This window comes from Lacerta agilis, chromosome 3 (genome assembly GCF_009819535.1).
Source record: "Lacerta agilis isolate rLacAgi1 chromosome 3, rLacAgi1.pri, whole genome shotgun sequence".
In the NCBI taxonomy this organism is placed as follows: Eukaryota; Metazoa; Chordata; class Lepidosauria; order Squamata; family Lacertidae; genus Lacerta; species Lacerta agilis.
The window spans coordinates 53,165,626-53,184,076 of record NC_046314.1 but is presented as its reverse complement, the minus strand read 5'-3'; the positions used below and the strand labels follow the sequence as shown (position 1 = coordinate 53,184,076).

The 18,451-nt window shown below is 40.9% G+C and overlaps 1 protein-coding gene across 2 annotated transcripts; it reads right to left on the bottom strand.

The window, feature by feature from the left end:
* Positions 1-897: 897 nt before the first annotated feature.
* Positions 898-17,720, bottom strand: SMPDL3A (sphingomyelin phosphodiesterase acid like 3A). Of its 2 annotated transcripts, none has more exons than XM_033143716.1 (8): positions 17,560-17,720; positions 13,203-13,416; positions 12,398-12,542; positions 11,597-11,693; positions 10,302-10,480; positions 9,232-9,412; positions 6,503-6,627; positions 898-3,427 (listed from the first exon to the last, which is right to left on the bottom strand). In XM_033143716.1, exons 1-8 carry the CDS (start codon positions 17,669-17,671, stop codon positions 3,110-3,112), a joined length of 1,371 nt encoding a protein of 456 aa, XP_032999607.1. In that variant the 5' UTR covers positions 17,672-17,720; the 3' UTR covers positions 898-3,109. The 2 variants fall into 2 exon arrangements, with proteins under 2 accessions (XP_032999607.1, XP_032999608.1); XM_033143717.1 differs by lacking the exon at positions 17,560-17,720 and having other exon boundaries at positions 13,203-13,257; positions 13,349-13,416.
* Positions 17,721-18,451: the final 731 nt, after the last annotated feature.

Genomic DNA, 18,451 nt, shown 5'->3' with positions numbered 1-18,451 from the left:
CATTACAGCATCCACTCTTTCTCAGTGTTGAGATTTTTTTAAAAAACGTGGTTTTTTAATTTTTCCTTTTGAATAAAAATAAATGGAACAGATTCCTATTCAGTTGTGGTTTCAATAATGCTGGGACATCCAGCACTAGTTACTTTTCTAATGTGCCTTACAGTACAGAAATGTGTGTTCCCAGGCATGTAGGAAGCTAATTTCTTCATAGTGCAAAGAGACCCAAAGGAAGCTGCTGCTTTATCCTGAGTTGTCATCATTGATCTGTATAGTTATTTCCAGTGATTGGGAGCAACTCTCCTATCATAGAATCATAGAGTTGGAAGAGACCACAAGGGCCATCCAGTCCAACCCCCTGCCAAGCAGGAAACACCATCAAAGCATTCCTGACAGATGGCTGTCAAGCCTCCGCTTAAAGACCTCCAAAGAAAGAGACTCCACCACACTCCTTGGTAGCAAATTCCACTGTCGAACAGCTCTTACTGTCAGGAAGTTCTTCCTAATGTTTAGGTGGAATCTTCTTTCTTGTAGTTTGAATCCATTGCCCCGTGTCCGCTTCTCTGGAGCAGCAGAAAACAACCTTTAAACAACCTGCTAGGGGTATTTCCCACCAGCCCTATCTGGAGATGCCAAGATTAAGGCTAGGACCTTGTGTGTGCAAAGCATGCGCTCTCCCACTGAGCTTCAGCTGTTTCCAAAGACTCCTCAATTTCTTGGAAGCCTGAGATTCTGCAGCGGGAAAACTGGTAATTGCACAAACATTCTCTAAAAGACAACTTGCCCATTGCTATCCATCTTCTCTTGAAACATCCAGCCGCAGCAGAACGTTGTGTGTGTTCTGGAATGACAACTGGAGTCTCCAAAGGCAAAAAAAAGCAAGAGGCTCAAATCTTTCCAGATGGCTTAGGAGTTGTTTAATGCCACAATATTAGAAGCTCAGCTGGAATATATACCGCAGAGCAAGGCAGGTACCAACAAGGCCAAGAGGATGCCAGCATAGTCAAAGACCAGAGGCTAAATGGAATTCTTAGTCTAAATAAGGAGGGGAAAGGAGCTTTGACAAAAGAAATGCAAGTAGGCAAAAAGAGATGCTAAACAAAAGAATTTGAAGAACACATTGCTAAAAACATGAAGACCAAGATCCAAAATATATTTAAATACATTAGTAGCAGGAACAGGACTAGAGAGGCAGTTGGGCTTTTGGATGACAAAAGAGTCAAAGATGTGCTAACAGAGATTGCAAACAAACTGAATAAATGTTTTCCACCTGTCTTCACTGGGGAAGATATAAGGTAGACCATGTGCTTTAACCAACTTTTCACAGGGAGCCTGAGGAACTGAGACAAATAGTGGTGATAAGTACTAGACCTTATTGACAAAACAAAAACTGACAGATGGCATCTACCAGAAAGTTCCCAAATAATTCAAAAGTGAAATTGCTGATCAGCTAACAAAAATATGTAACTTGTCCCCATCTTCCCCACTGGAGCTTTTCTTATAGATCTTCTTGTATAAACACCCAAGCATTTACACATACACATTTTTAGCAGATCTACTTGGAATGAGCAAGTTTTATTTTAACACAATAAAAAATAAGATTGTGAAAGTCCCTGAGCTAGTACACCGCCAATTAATTTCTGCAAGCTTGTGTGCAATAGAAGTAAATTATGCTTAGGATCAAGCCATATTATTTATTCCAGGGTGAAGGGGAACCCACACCTAAAAGATTCAAAAACCAAAGCTTTCTTAAACACCATGACCTGGATCCTAACTTTCTTTCCATAAGTAGGACAGAGTTCACATTCACAAACAGGGATTTCAGGCCTCACCCCATCCACCTGCAGCCCCTGAACTTTTGCTCCTGGGGGTTGTAGGATTCTTGGAAGGGCTACAGACAAAGAGGAAATGGTCAAAAATCTGCCCTTTACATGATTTGAGAAGCAACTTAGGATCCAAGCCTATATTGTACAATTACAGCTAGACAAAGCCATTCATATAAATCAGCAAGAAAAGCAAATATATAACCCAAAATCTTCATTTGGAAGCAAATGTGAAAAATCACAACATGTATGAAACTAAGTTCAACTCCAGCATTTGTAGAACCTGAGATATGAAGCAAATTGTACAGCCTGTGTCCTTCTTATTTTCATTTTTTATTTTTGGTAAGAAACTAGACTGCTCCCTCCTCTCATTGTTTTACTTTCACCCCATTCCCCAGTGGATATGGATGATAGACACAGTTGTGTCAGAAAAATAATTATTTTATGGCCATATGAATTCTTGCCTGCCCTTGAGCAAAATCACAAGTTCTTAAAACTTAGAGAAACAAACCATAACTTTGTATATATACAGATACTTTCCATGATTCAACTTATGATAATTTTACCATACAAATTGTACAATTTCCATACAAGTATCTCTAAAAATACTTTAAAATGAATCAAGAAAAGTTCTCTAAAAGGCTTGCAAGATGCAGCTATATACACTTACAGTCACCTGAATGATATATTTTTTGTGTGTGCATAGGCTGTAGGAGTCGATTGAAGAAATAGCTAAGCTTTAAAAATAAGGGAAGCACCCCCATCCCACCCCTTCCAGTTGATTAAATACCTGCTTTGGATGCTTAGCAGCAGCAAGAAATTCAGGGGAAATTTTCTTTACAGACGCTTAGAGGTACATCTTGCAACAACACTAACACACATAGGATCTGTTTCTCTCTACAACATTTGATTAATTTGCAGGCCTCTAATTTGGCAAAATATTATTTGAACTTTGTTTAGGCTCGATATAGCAGTAATGACCTCTACTTATATAAACCATGGTTTACTGCACCAAAAACAATGTTGTGCCTGTGCGTTCCCCCCAATGCATGTTAGCTTCAGTGTTTCAACTCTAATTTAGTTGAAACCTGCTACATTTCAACTGGGAAACTGTGCTTTAATCATGGCTTTGTAACCAGGATATAAAACCAAGAGCAGTTCATTTGTAATGGAAAACTAATGAAGAGAGAAGTGGGTAGGCACCACACTAGCTGAAGAAACAACAGTTAAAGTTGCTACATCAGAACCAGGCCTTAGAGGACACAATTATTTAGCATGAGTGCTACTTTTTACCTATGTAATTTGCCTTTATGTTCGATACAATCTGTGTAAGTGGTGAGGTCTAAATATTGAATTGCACAGAGCTGGGTGATCCTACAGTGCTCTTCACAGAACAAGTTTGGATCATCATAACTCACATAGTAGCGGCTGTAATATTTTTGGAACAATTTGCTGTGAGGTACACTAAGTTGATTTGCCATTTCGTACAAGCTTTCTGGTGTTAAGTCCTTGATTCCATAAGCTTTGGTCATAACATACTCAAGTTTCCAGACTGATTCATTTTTCACGTTGGCTTCTGTGAGGTTCAAGTAGAACTGCCAAAGATCCTGGAATTAAACAGAAACAAAAAGTGCACAATTGTATCCACTGCTTCATTAAACTTCTAGAGTGATGTATTGATTAAGAAGCCGTCACTGCCTATTATTCACAACTGAAGAGAAAGGTCATGTCCCACCACAAGACGTGGACTCATATATAGCTCAGTTTCTGTCATATGCTAATACTGGGGGAAGGGAACGGATGGGAAGAAAAGAGACAAAAACAACACTCTTGGAATGGCCTGCAGATAAGACAAACAATATATCCAGCTCAAGGAAAATTCACCAACATAACCCATTACTCTGTGTCCCGTGAGTGTGGAATTAAGTACAGAATAGCCCCTTGAGAACAAAAGCTTCAAACTTTTTGCACTACATTAGTGCAAAATTATATCTGAATGTGTGCAAGGCAATGCCTGTTGGCCAAGTAGATTTTTAGTAGGTGTAGTAGGATTTCAGGACTCTTTTTCTCTCTCCATTATTGTAGAATATTCTGGACAAAAGAAGTGAAACTATGCAAATGTGCATGGTTGATAAAGGTCTCAGAACCCAGTTGCTCATGGTGCTGGCTTCTCGCATACTAGTAGAGGAGAGGATGGTGCCAATATGCTTAAGAGATGCTGCAATCCACCTTCTTGTGATTAAAAAAAAAATCTTCATTTGAGATAGTTGATCTAAACAGATATAGAACAATATAAATTTGCCTTCCTGGACCAGAAGGTACAGGACCAACAAAACCTCTTGAATGATAAATATTTTCTAGACCCATATTATAGAGGTTCAGAGAATGGTTTGCAACTGAAAGCACCTTAGCTGCTCCAGTCTACTACCTGTGTCTGGAATAGAACCAGAAAGAGTTATACCTTTGTTCGGTCTCCTAAACCTTTCAGTGGCATTTGATACTATATAATCAGATAACTCTGTGCTACTTGAGACTGCTGGGAGTTAAGGACGCTGCTCTGCAGTAGCTTCACACCCACCTGACAGGCAACTGCTGTTGGGTGACTGTTGATAAACCCAACAGAACCAGAGATACCAAAGGGTTGCATCTTGGCCCCAACACTTTTAACATCTATAGGCAACTTCTGAGAGAGCTCTTTGACAGCATGGAGTGCTGTGTCATTCAGCATCCAGCATGAGCTTTCCTTTCCCAGCAAATCCAGGAACAACCATGGATTTCCTGAACAATTGCCCTGTTGTATTTATGTGCTGGAAGATGGCTAACAAACTGAAACTGAATCCAGACAGAACAAGCATCATGACCTTGTGGCAGCTCAAAACAGGAAGGGAATGTGGCATTTCAATATGAAGTTATAGACTTCCCGTGAACGACAATGCTTAGAGCAGTCTTTGTCAAACTTGCATCTTCTTGTTCTGGGCTACTATTTCCATCAGCCCCAACCAGCACATTCTGATGGGAGGGCACTAGGTTGGCAAAGGCTGGCTGAGAGTTTGGTATGCCCATGGAGCTCACTTTAGTATTAGGTTCGTATGTGGTGTCAGTGATCAGGAGTGCTGCTTTCCCCAGCTTAGGCTGAGGAGCTGACTCCAACCCCTTCTCTCAAACAGAAAGTGGGCCTCAGTTATCTATGCTTCAGCAATCTTCTGTTTGGGTTACTGCAATGTGGTCTACATGGGCCTGCCTTTGAAGAGGATTCTGCAGCAACAGCTAGTGAAAAATGTGCAACACCAGATGGGAACATGTCATTTACTTTTCTAGTTCTAGCTCAATGGCATGTTTGTTTCCAGGCCCAGTTGCTGACCTTTAAAACTCCAAATGCTCTAGGCCTGCACACCTTAGGGAGGGTCTCTTCCTTCCATACATCTATTTCCATGTTCTCAGATCCACTGGGGCAGGCCTGCTCTGTGTCCTCCTTTTTAAAACTTAAGGTGTGGAACCAAATTCTCCCAGTCTCTCTGGCGACACATTCCAAACTATGGAAATGCTTGTCTGGCGGTCCTTGCATTATGGGTCTTTCAGCAACTGGTAAATGCCTGCTAACAAGCACGGCCTACAGATTTATTGCCTGCTTTAATTACAGCTTGCATCCCCATCCTGGTTTGTGGCTTGTTTTATCCCAGTGTTTTTAGCGATAATAGGGTTCATTAATGTATGCCGCTTTGGGTAATGCTTCCGGCAGAACTGTGATTTACCCCTCCCTCAATAAATTACTACAAATAACGTTTGAACAAGGCGTGTTCTCCCCAACCCCTCCTCCTCCTCCTTGCAGAGCTGCCTCATGTTGGTTGCTGCTCTTCCCTTCCTGCAAATGAAACAGTTTGAGAAACCAAGGCAGAACGAAGATAAAAGCAGTGGAACCATCAGGGCAGGAGTCCAGGGCCACACTCAGCAGAATGAGCAGGAGGACCCACAAACACAGCAGAGATGGATTACCAAGTTTTAATGTAAGTGGAGTAATTTGCACTGCCATTTAAAGAGGGAGCAGGGGGCATAAGACCGTTAAGTCCAGAGTCTAAACTGCACCACTGAATGAAAGAGGAGAAGACCATTTGTAGGATTAGCAACGAGAGCAGTAGCTTACTTCTAATAAGTGTGGCGTAGAGGTTAGGGTGCCAGACTAGGGCTGGAGAGATCTGGGTTTATATCCCTACTTGGCAACAAAGCTCATTGAGTGACCTTTAAGCAACCACAATCCCTCAGCCTACCTCAACAAAGTTGTTGTGAAGTTAACAATGAGAGTGGGGAGAGGAGCAACTGAACTCTTTGGAGAAAAAGGTGCAATGAATGAATGAATGAATGAATGAATGAATAACAGTGCAATCACTGGGGAAGAAGGGAGGAACAAGGGAATTCTAAAGCATGTGAAACTTGGGAGACAGATAAGGATACAAAATGTACAGAAGTTTCCCCATACTTCTTCATACATTTCTAGCTACTGGCTTCAATTCAGTTCATATACGTTAAACATTGATACACAATTATGTAAACATGGAAAATGACTATTTAGGAAGCATGAATGGCTTTACTGCTAACCACAGAAGTTAATGTTAGCTGAAGAACTAATCACAAAACCCATCACATTAAATTTTTACTTTCCAGGAGACCTGCTTTTTTTTTTTTACCAGTAGATTATAAGAAAGAGGGTCATATTGATATAATCTCACTCCAGGATTGTTTGAGTCTACCTCCAATACGTTCTTCACTGGCGTCACAGCAGGTGCCACAAACAAGGAGTTTACTGGCTTTTCTGAACGATTACAAAACAAAGGGTTTGGGGGAATGGAGAAGGGTTTAAATAAGCGGCAATGTTTAAACTTACACATATGTTCACTACATTAGACATGTACTTTGTGTCCTGCACATTATTAAAAAATCTTTATACAATAGCCAAACATGGGAACCCCTCGCTACAATTTCTGATGCAACCATCAATGCTCGCCAATCATTAAAGTTATGCCAACTCCCTGAAGAAAAACTTATTTTGGAGATTTCACATTTTTGGGCAATGGATAGATTTAAACAACAATGAACACAGTTTTGAAATTGGGAGGGGTGTCTACAGTTCAGAGTAAAAAAGACTTTAAAAGTCACTGAAAGCCCCTTGTGCGCACCTAAGCATCTTTTATGAACCTTGTCTTGATCTGACTCTGGGTAATCCTCTGAAAGGCAGTCAAGGTATCTCTACGAAAGCCATGTTTAAGAAAGCTTTGTAAAAACAAGACTAGATTTTTACACATCTTCAGATGAATTTAGGCTGAAAACCTAAACACGTTTACTACGGAGTCAGTCACATGTGGGACTTACTTCTAAGTAAACATACACAGATTTGTACTGCACAGTTGTCCAAAAAGAAAAACACAACTCAATTTGACTACTTAGGGTTTTAAATAATTATTTACACTGAGTTTGTCCATAAAGAATACACGGACCGCTTTAAAAAAAAAAAAAGTCAAATTGCATCAGCATTCACATCATTAAATTACTTGTATTTCTACTAAACATGTGGGAATATTAACTAGACTAGTTCAAAGCTTCTGGAACCCGTCACATACTTACTTGGCAGTATGTTCCATGGGAACTAGTCAGGCTTACTTCCAAATAAACATGGGTAGGATTTGGCTGCATATCAATTAACAGAATTAATCAGCTAAAGAAGGGATGCTGTTGGAGTCCAACTTGCATCAGTCCCAACCAGCACGGTTAGTGCTCAGGGATAATGGGAGTTGTAGTTGAACAACCAGAGGCTCTCCAGTTCCAGATTCCAGCACTAAAGATTTAATTGCTCACCAATTATCAACAAGCAAAAGGATTTTGGATGCTTCATAAACCTGCTGTTGTTCAGGTTACACAAGCATACTGGTTTACATCTACGGATACCAGATTAAATGAAGAGGATAGGTTATCACTATGTATATAAAAAATCAGTACATGCTCTGCTTTTCTGGGTGAAACGATTTTGCTTTCCCTTCTAAGCCATAGGCAACTGAAGCAGACTGTCATCAGTTGGAATGAATGTCAGCATGTCTCAAATGTGGATCTTCTACAATACAGACACTGAAGTTGCTTATTTTTTATGTCATTCTGGGATGTTACTATTAGGATTGACATCAAATTAAAGAACATCCAGTTGGTTAAGCACCTGCTTTTTAATCAATTGATCAAATGATTATATCACTGTTGGAAACTCAATATAGTGCCTTATTGAGATAATAACTGCCTTTGCAAATAACACTGTGTGATTTGTTCATTTAAACCACAATGTGCCTTGGTTTAGCATGATGTCCGAACTAGCAAATACAACACTAAGCCAATATGCTTATAGTTTGTTTAGGCCATGATGTTTAAAGGATACAAATATTTAGGTGGTGTCTCTTAGATTTTAATGCTTCCTGCTGCTGCAAATTTTATTGTTCAATCTGAAACAACTTTAGAGAAGAATATATAATACTGCATACAATCTTGAAAGATGCATGTTGGCTACATTTTGCAGAATATTATGGGTTAGAAGACTCCTCTCTCCTTCTATCTTTAGTCTCTGTTCCTGTTTTAATTAACTCTGAAGCAGCAGGGAGCCCAATACAGACAGAGACCTAGTAATGATGCAGGAAAAACACGGAAAAACTGAGTATATCTAACAAGCTTGAGAACATTCCCTTTTGACACATTCTACAATGGGTAGGAACTGGCCAGTGTAATTTGCAACTGTCACTGAAGAAACGGGAAGGAAAGATTCTTGTATAGGATCTGCTATTGTCTTATGATGAAGTGCAAACCTAACGAAAGAGCAGTTGTGGCTCTTATTTGAAAATAAAGCACAAGCCAAACCATTTGCAAAACATGATTCAGTACAGAGTACTTGGAAAAGTACTGATTGTAATAATACCAGTGTGAATTTTAAAGTTGTTGGGATGCATTTACTCAACGTGGTTGGTTTTGCCCCTTCATTTTTAACCATCTATTTCTTCAAAGTGGAATTAGTTTCTGTGATGTTGATTATTTGTGATCATTTTAAATAGAACTGATAGATTTAGGAATGGTAAGAATGCACCATAATCATGCAGCAAGGGTATGAAGGAGGAGGAGGATTCAAGTTGGCAACTGCAGGGCTAAATTATGTGGTGCCTTCCATATGTTACTGAACTGCAGCTACCATCCTCCCTGACTACACTAGCTGCGGCTGATGGGAGTTGCAACCTGACAACATATGAAAGGCATCATATGGGTTAACTCTGAATTATCCCATTAGAGAATATGGCCTTTGCCTATCCCCAAAGCACCATAAAAAAGATATCCCGTTACTGTGTAATCTGTGTCACCAGCCAAGAAAGCTGTCATCTGCAAACATCATTACCCTTTTCATCCAGAAGAACCATGATGCTGTCTCTGTGAGTGTGTCCAAAAAACTGCCCAGCAATCACGCTGCTATGACGGCGAAAGATTTCTATCAACCTCTCATTGTAATGTTCTCTTATGGCAGTTGTATTTCGAGAATAAGGCAGATAACCTACTGGCACATGTCCTATCACATAAACCTAAGGGATAAGAATATAAATATCAGAAAGGGCATTTTAATATTAAATCAAATACGTTAGGTGTATACTATAATGCTGACGTGAAAGAAATTGCTTACAATCTCACTTTTCCATTTGTTGCTTTCTGAAAGGTAAACACTTTCCCCCCTACTAAGAATGAAGTTATAGCGTTTGTGAAGCAGGCATAAAGGCTTACAAGCTTGAAGGATATAGATTACAGGTCGAATAAACCAAAGTTCTTCAATGCCGTTGACTGGAGGCAAGCATCACAACTTATTTCCTATTAAATGCACAAACCCTTGTTACAAGAAGTCTTGCACTCAAGCAGCATTTTTAGTATTTCAGGTAGGAGTTATCTTAATTAGTCTCTTCGTTTTTTGGCCACAACAACTGATGTATTTAGGAGTCAGAAGCCTTGAACTAATGATTGCAGTATAGACATAAGCACCATGAAGAGTTAAGATGAAACTTCAAACTTCAAGACTATACCTGCTGGAAACTCAGGAGCTGGCTCCAGGCTCAAGCACACACAGAAAAGCTCACATGCTTTCAACCCATTCACACTTACTCTTGGCATTTGGCAGCACCAAACTATTTGGTGGGACCTGGTATTTGGCACTCTGAATACTTCTGGCAGCATACCAGACTGAGTAAGAGTGCCCCCATAATTTAGCATTGTGTATGGGTGACCTTTGGGGTGCTCCCTTATTACCAAAGTGAGGAGTTCCCCTGGATTAACTGATACAAGTTTAGCATGTTTTCTACTCAGAGCAGTGGAAGTTCAGGAGAAATACCTACCTTGCTCAAAGGTCCCACCAACTGCAAACTTTCTTGAAACAAATAGTTACCCTTTTCACATTCTTATTACTTTTTTTAAAAAGATCCTTACCTTTTCCTTGTTTTGATGTGCTGTCTCTAATACACGTTCCAGCCATGCAAACTGGTTTGCTGGATCAGTCATATTCAGAGTCATAGTGTTGGGAGGGTAGTATAAGATGGTATTTAAACTAATTATCCTAAGAGATTGTGTAGTCATGTTGGACTGAATTGTTTGTGTATAAAAACCACCTAGGGGAGGGTGGAGAGAAGATGTATGTCTTTAATTTACTATGGATAAGTTCCACTGATTTTTGGTTGTCTTCTCCAGTGTCAAGTCAGGTAGAATAGAATAGGACAGAATTATCTGAGAATTGACTTGCAAATTAAATGCAATATCCTTTCTATGGGCCTAAATCTAACATACATATTCCTGCTGGGTAATACCATTCTTCAAGATGTTCCATGGATATAATTCCAATGGGATAATTAATAAAGGGTAAATAGGAGTAATGGAATATACCGGTAACTTCTGCATCTTTAACATTTAAGAATTCTGCGTATTTCTAATATTTTGTACATTTGCTAGAAAAAAACATGTAACCTAAAATTTGATTTGCAGGTCTCAATTTTACTTCCTGAATTTTAATGTGCAAAGTAAGGATCAAATTCAAGAAAAAACCCCTTTTTCTGTTTTCAAATTCTTAAGAGGCTACAATAGATTTGGAAATTTATTTGCTTGCCGATTATATAAGCAGGTTGTAAGCTCCTGCTTACCTCAGAGCAAAAATAGAACAGTTTAATTATAGATATCATGCTAACTATTTGCAAACTGTTAACCAAGGGAAAAATAGATGATGACTTCAATTATTTGGCTTAGTTACAATGCATTGCAAGGCACTGGACTAGATGAGCCTTGGGGTCCTTTTCAACTCTACAATTCTATGATACTATGATCACTGCTTGAATATTTATGTAATAAACTATTGTTTGGTCATTTGTAAAGAGGAGGGTTATATCTTGTATCACACCATTCTGTTCCTGTCAACAACATCCTTAACATTGACTTTAAACACTCAGAAACACTTTAAACACTGAGAAACGCCTATGCAAACTATCAAGGATATACAGTACAAAATATACGACACCGTGGGTGTTGTCACATATAACTATAATGTTTAGTAAATCAGTAGAATAATTAGGCCTTGGCGATTCAGGGACAGAAAGTGCCCGAAATATGAAACATTTTCACTTACAATAAGAACCCAATATTAGAAATTTTACCATGTCAATTTCACCCATATCCAGCATAGCCAAATAAAGACAAGCGGACATAGCAAATGTGTGCTGTTTTACTATCCACCCTACCTCTTCTCAAGGTGCTGACTGCTTCATCCGTAAGCCAAGGTTTCCAGAAATCTGCTACAGCATTGTAAACTTCACTGACAGATGTAGGCAGCTGATCCTTTAAAATACAGACATCCCTTTAAGGCTATGCTTCACTAACCATTATGTGTCCAAATATTAGCTTTTCAGATTGGCTATGTGCCAAGAATGTGCCCCAAACTCTACATTGGATGAAAGGAGAGTATCATTCTATACCCCCCACCTACATTCTGAAATAGCATTGTTGATTTTATCATCTCAGAATTACCACACCTCATTTTGCACTACAGGTAGATCAGGTCACATTCTCATATAGGTGCATGAGATGCTTTTAAAAACCAAAACCCTAAACATCTGGATCCTCAAATAGTGACAAATGTGTTTGAAACAGGTAAGAATTCAACCATAAGCAGTTAACTCCATGTCGTTACAACACACTTTATCCAAGTGCTTGCTCCTCTGTACTTTAGCACTGAAACACACTGTGTTTCTATGGGCAGTTCATTCTGGGGCAAGAGGATTTTCCTAATTTAAGAGATGTGCAAACATTAGGCTGCAATCCTACTTACACTTACTTGAAAGTATGTCTCACTGAACTCAGCAGCGCTTTCTTCAAAGCAAATGTGTATTGTTGTATTCTTAAGCCATCTTTTATAATGCTGACTACTAATCAAAGGCAGATAGTGCCCAGCTAAGTTATACTTGCACCCACAACCTCCAAGGAGTATAGAAACATAGGATCAGGTTGCCAAATTATTCACTCTCTTGAATAATTTGTCTTACCTGTGGCCAATAGTCATGATTTCCCAATGCAGGGAAAACTTGGAGATCTGGAAAGAAACTTCTTATGGTAGAAGTCATGTTACCAATAATGTCAATGACAATTTTTGTGGAGAGTTGTTTTACAGGAACATGCGGAGGGCTGTCTCTTTAAGAAAACCAAAGAAAAAGAAAAAACTCAACTTGGTAGTTGTGTAATTATTTTTGAAATCAAACATTAGTTTCTCTGTAGTACTCTAAAAGTACTTCAGTACTGCATATTGAGAGTGATTAAAGTTATAATTAAAGTACTCAAACAGTTTCAAAGAAATTAATTAAGCATGAAATGTTTTCATGTGTTACATAAATTGCTTTATGACTAACCAGAGTTAAAAGAAACTGCAGGCCCTTCGAAAGACATTTTGGGCTTCAATGCACACAATCTTCAGTCCTTGTTACCTGCAATCTGTCTAACCTACAGGAAGCAATATTACTATCCCTCCCATTTGTGTGTACTGGAGAATCTGCCAATATGTAAAAAAAAAAAAACCAGGATGTAGCATACAACATCTCCTGTCACCCAGACTGAAATCCCGGGTCCCAAAAAAAAGGATCTAATTTGGGCTCCCCCTCCTCCATTCCAGTTGCCTGCAAGCTGAGCCCAGGGACAAGTCAAACAAGGCTTCAGAAGATAAAGTCAAATAAAATGTGTAACTTGGCCCTTAAAGTTAATTCCACAAGTTATAATAAGGCTATGAAATGGCCAAATACATTTGCTCTAACCTTTCAGTAGCTTTACATCAGAAATACTAGTGTCTTTCTTACTTACCCTGTCCATATCATGAAGGATGCCTGTTGACCAGAATCCTTGATGTGCTGAAAAGCTGATAAAATAAGCCGATATGGTGAATCACACATGAAATCTCCAAAAGGGCCAGGGTTTGAGGCATTCACTCCTTTGGAAGAGGCACAAACCTGAGTGCGATTACTTGTAATGTGGTAGGTGGGGTCCAAGTGTAAATCGGAGATGTGCCAGAACTGGCCTGTTTCCAGACAAAATAGAAGAAAAAAACTGAGAATTAGATGTACATTTTCTTAGCAAAATGTAAAAAAAAATACTGCTACTGAAAAATCCTGAAACTCCCATTAAGACTCCATGTTCCCATTAAGGGTCACTGTTCGTCACCTTGGTCAGTGACTAGAAATTATTTATTCATTTGACCAGAAAGCTTTTCCCTGGTAAGTACAAGGTCTGAATCATCAACTCCTGCAGAATTTTAAGCTTTCACTATAAACATTAGGCTTTTTTCTTGTAACTCGTGTCTGGATTTACAAAACTTTCTGAATGAAAGATATAAACTATTGTATCACAACAATTCTGAAAGCAATCCTAGGTTTACCTATGTTGTTTCTCCAGACTTGGGGCAAATCTCCACCAGTCAGCTTTACACTGCTGAGGCATTGTTGTGCTACTTTGTTTTTATAAATGGGAGTGCTGCTTGGTGGTTTTACACACTGTACTATAGTGTGTTTCTTCCTCTTAAATTAATCAAAGAACTCCTTGCCACATGGCAGTGATTACAATGGAAGGCTACTCCATGATCACTGCAGATGATGACAGCAGTCACAAAATTAAAAGATGTCTGCTTCTTGGGAGAAAAGCAATGACAAACCTAGACAGCATCTTAAAAAGCAGAGACATCACCTTGCCAACAAAGGTCCGTATAGTTAAAGCCATGGTTTTCCCTGTAGTGATGTAGAGCTGGACCATAAAGAAGGCTGGTCGCCGAAGAATTGATGCTTTTGAATTATGGTGCTCTTGAGAGTCCTGTGGACCACAAGAAGATCAAACCTATCCATTCTGAAGGAAATCAGCCCTGAGTGCTCACTGGAAGGACAGATCCTGAAGCTGAAGCTCCAATACTTTGGCCACCTCATGAGAAGAGAAGACTCCCTGGAAAAGACCCTGATGTTGGTAAAGATGGAGGGCACAAGGAGAAGGGGACGACAGAGGATGAGATGGTTGGACAGTGTTCTCGAAGCTACCAACATGAGTCTGACCAAACTGTGGGAGGCATTGGAAGACAGGAGTGCCTGGCATGCTCTGGTCCATGGGGTCACGAAGAGTCGGACACGACTGTACAACAAATTCATAGTTGGCAGGGTTTGGGGGGGGGGGGTTGCATCCCATAACTTCCAGGGCAGGGGGAGATAAAAAATGGAAAGTAATCTGTGGTACTCCATGAAGCACAGCTGTGCAGCTACACAACTGTTTTTTGTTTTTGTTTTTTTAAAAAAAGAAGATTTAAAAGGTGACTGCAACTAAGGTTTATTTTCTCCATCAATGACTATGAAATAACTGACCAGGAATGGCAATTGTTGACAACAATTTCCTGCCCAGAGAGCCACTCGGATCAGGCAAAGGTCAAGACAGTGACGGAGTAGACAAATTGAAACATACCACAAACACTTGTGCATAGGCAGTGGACTAAGCAAAACATAGATCTGAAAAAAATATGGAATTTAATAAATGTTTATTCTAACACTAAGCAATACTTTCGGTTGGTACCTTTCAGATGGTACTCATTTTTTAAAGAGGAAAGTCTCTTAAGTGCAACAAAACAAATTTTAGTTCTGAAAATGGCATACAGATGGTGAAGTGATTTACATGGAGTTAAACACTGTCTGGGACAAACTGGCAACAACACTGGATTAGAGTCCTAACTTTATGAACTTTTTTAAAAAGAAGAAGAAGAAGCAACAGCAGCAGCAAATCTCTGAAAACTAAATTTCTTCCTCAGAAGTCATTGTGTAATTATAAAAAGCTGAAGTGACAAATATCAAAAGGAGCAATGGAACAGTTAGTCAAACCAGATTGATGTCCAATACATTTTGAGTGTTATCACTCTTTTTTCAGGGCAATTGGGCTTTTCAGGCCAATCTTAAGACATTTTATCAATACTGTCTCAGCGGTACGGATCTGAGATCATGAGCCAGAAGAACACGCAAACATGCCACTTCTAGAAATAATGGGGAAAGTAAATCACATAGAAAATGAGGAACTGCCTTTGCTCAGTTTAAGGATTAGACTGTGCTTTGAGACAAAAAAAAAAGGATCCAAAGGTGCTTGTTAGCAGAAGGCACTTCTACTCATGTAAAAGGGCTTTCCAATTTCCACCAATTACTCTCTCCTATGCATCATGTCAAACACCATTTTATTGAGGTTTTGCCAATCATCGGGGGAAACTTTTTAGGAGGATGGACGTTGGGAAAGTCTCATTACAAGCAGAATTTTGCTATTGCAGTTTTGGATCCAAGCCAAGGTGACGTCAATACAGCATAGAACACAACCAGCTCTCTTATTGCTACACATTGGGATTTATTTGTTTTCAAAATAGAGAAGGATAAGAAGTAATGAAACCTGTTGGAAAAAGAGGAAACAGTTGCACACTGCCCGGCTCTGTGGGAATGACATCACAGAAGGGAACGTAATATTGAGAAAAGTTCAGAATTCTTGTTTAGTTCAATAGACTCAAAAGCTTGCATACTCTCAACAATGGAGACTGATTTAATTAAAAGATATCCATTTACTTACTTTGTACTTCAGGTAGTTATTTGCTTGGCATGTGTGTGTTATGTTCTATAAGTAACAACAGTCCCAGATGGTAAAAGCTACTTGAGGACATGGAATAATAGAACCATTGAATTATTGGGATGCAAGGGACATAAAGGTCACTGAGTCTAAGTCCCTGTACTGAGAACAAATATTGTGGGGCATGAAGTTCTAGAGGCGGGAAAGCATTCTCCCTACTCTAATTCCTCTTTCATGATACTTCCCTTAAGCTGCCAGGGCAGTGGCTTGAGCAGATCAATTACCTCTCTTCCTCTTTCCCGTTTCCCCAAACTCAAGCTCTGCTCCCAAACTCACTGCCAAGTATTGTTGTGTGCACCCCAATCTCCAAGAAACAGAGACTCCAGGGTTCCAGTGCTTTCTGAAGGTTCAGTTTCCATGGAACTGTAGTGTCTTTAAGATATATGGTTTTATTTACAAGTATATACAACCTGAGCACAGGATGAAAGGGCTTGCAACATTAATATTCCAGAAGATCTTAAGTTTTCTAGTGGGGTCCCCCAAAGCCATAGCTTTGGATTCAGCATACAGAGCAAGTCAAGCTTCTCTGTCGCTCCTATCACAACTTCAGTCACTGAATCAAGAGCAGCTCCCCTGGCCTGTTATTTTCTCACCCATAGGACAACATGACATCCAGCCAGGTGAGGGAGGAATGCCCACTCATTTGTCGCTATGGCAACACTCAGAGCCAGGCCATGAGACAGGGTGCAGCTATTGCCCCAAACAGCAGAAGCAGGTGCCCTCACCTATGCATGCCACAAGCGCATCTGACTGGCCACTTTTAAGAGCCACAATGCTGAACTAGGCAAGACTTTTGATGTAACCCAGCCCTATGGTTCCGTATGCAACACCTGTGAAATACTGAAATCAGCAATGGTATCTCCCTCATGCAGCCAACGCTTTATCTGACACTCTTTCACCCTAAGTTACAGGAATATTTTCTCCACCAGCTTCATCCGGATTGTTTGACAGCATTTCCTTGCTGTTGCCAGTTTCCATATGCCTGCAACTTGCAGCAGGCTTCTGCAGCACTGGGTGGATGGCTGCAATCTACTCACAGTCAGCAACACCCACTGAATTCAACCAGTAGAACTATCATCACCACCCGCCTTCACCAGTATTATTATTATTATTATTATTATTATTATTATTATTATTATTATTGCAACAAATCATAACCATAACCACCAGTATTAATTTGCTAACGACTTCTGCGCAATGCTGTATCAAGGCACAATAAAACGCGCTGCTACGAGGAGGCCCCGTTGCAAGCGGGCACTCTTTGCCCGAGGTGGGTGCAAATGGCGAGGGGCGAAGCCTTGTAGCGCCCCGGGGGAAGAGGCGCTCCTCCCTCGCCGCTTTCGCGCCAGCCTCCCCAGAGCCAGCCGGCCAGCCCTGTCTCGTCTCCAACTGGAGCGGCCCCTCGACCTACTTTTCTGTTACGGCGGGAAGGAGGGAGGCGCTTTGTTTGGTCGCCGCTCCTACGACACGGCTGGCAGCTCCCAGCTTGACAGGCCCCAGACTCGAGGCCGCGCTCGGCTTCAGCCCGACTCACCCGCGTCTGAGGGCGCCGCGCAGGCCGGGGCGGCGCTGGCCAGGTCCCGCAGCGAGCCGCACAGCAGAAGTCCCCACAGGGCCAGGCCGCGAGGGGCGCGCCGCCCTCCCATTCTCGGCTGGGCCTCTCCGCAGCCTTGCAGCGGGCTCGCTCTCCTGCAACCCCGCGGAAGGAGGAAGGCGAGGGCTTTGCGGCAGCGCAAGCAGGCTTTTCCCCTTCGGCGAGGCACGCGGAGAAGCTGAAGCCTCGCTCCCTTCCCTTCGCTGGGGTTTCTTTTTCGCAAGCCGTTTCCAGGAAAGGCGGTTGCTTCTCGAGACGGCGCGGCCTACTCAGAGGAGCTTGGAAGGGAGCCAGCCGACGCCTCGTAAATCAGGAAGCGAGGAAAGGCATCCTGAAGCGGCGTCGCGCAAATGCAAAGCGTCGGCAAAAGCCACCTTTCTCTTTCCCCGCTCCTAGAAGGGCTCCAGCGGCGGCAGGAGCCCAACAGGTGTAGCTGCCCGACCCGCGTCTTTTGCCCGCATTTCCATGGAAGGCAATGATCCACGTCTTCACTTTTTGCCTGCCTCGATTGAGGAATCGTAACCTTCGTGCTAACTCGGGAGGAACACTTCTCCTTTCGTTTTGCCTGCTGATTAATTGGTCTCCAGGGGCTCACATGTTGTGTAAACTTTCCACGCGAAATATATAGTTTCCCTTGTGTGTGTTTTAAATGAGTTTAGCATCTTCAAGCATGCACCTCTCCGAAACATTCCAAAAGATGTCTCAAGTAGCAACATGTTAATTGTCCTTCGCTATTCACAGTTACCGGTTACATATGAAGTTGCAAGTCAGTAAAGTATTGCATCGTTGTGATGCATAAAAACATGCAGTGTGTAGTTAAAGGAAGGGAGAA

Bases quoted from the DNA above. Each gene is read 5' to 3' on its own strand.
- SMPDL3A (XM_033143716.1), bottom strand. From the start codon at position 17,671: ATGGGAGGGCGGCGCGCCCCTCGCGGCCTGGCCCTGTGGGGACTTCTG. The intron at 11,694-12,397 runs GTAAGACAAATT...TGTATTTTAAAG, and splicing joins ATCATGACTATTGGCCACAG to GATCAGCTGCCTACATCTGT. The intron at 3,428-6,502 runs GTAAAAAAAAAA...GTTTAATTCCAG, and splicing joins CTCTTTCTTATAATCTACTG to GATCTTTGGCAGTTCTACTT.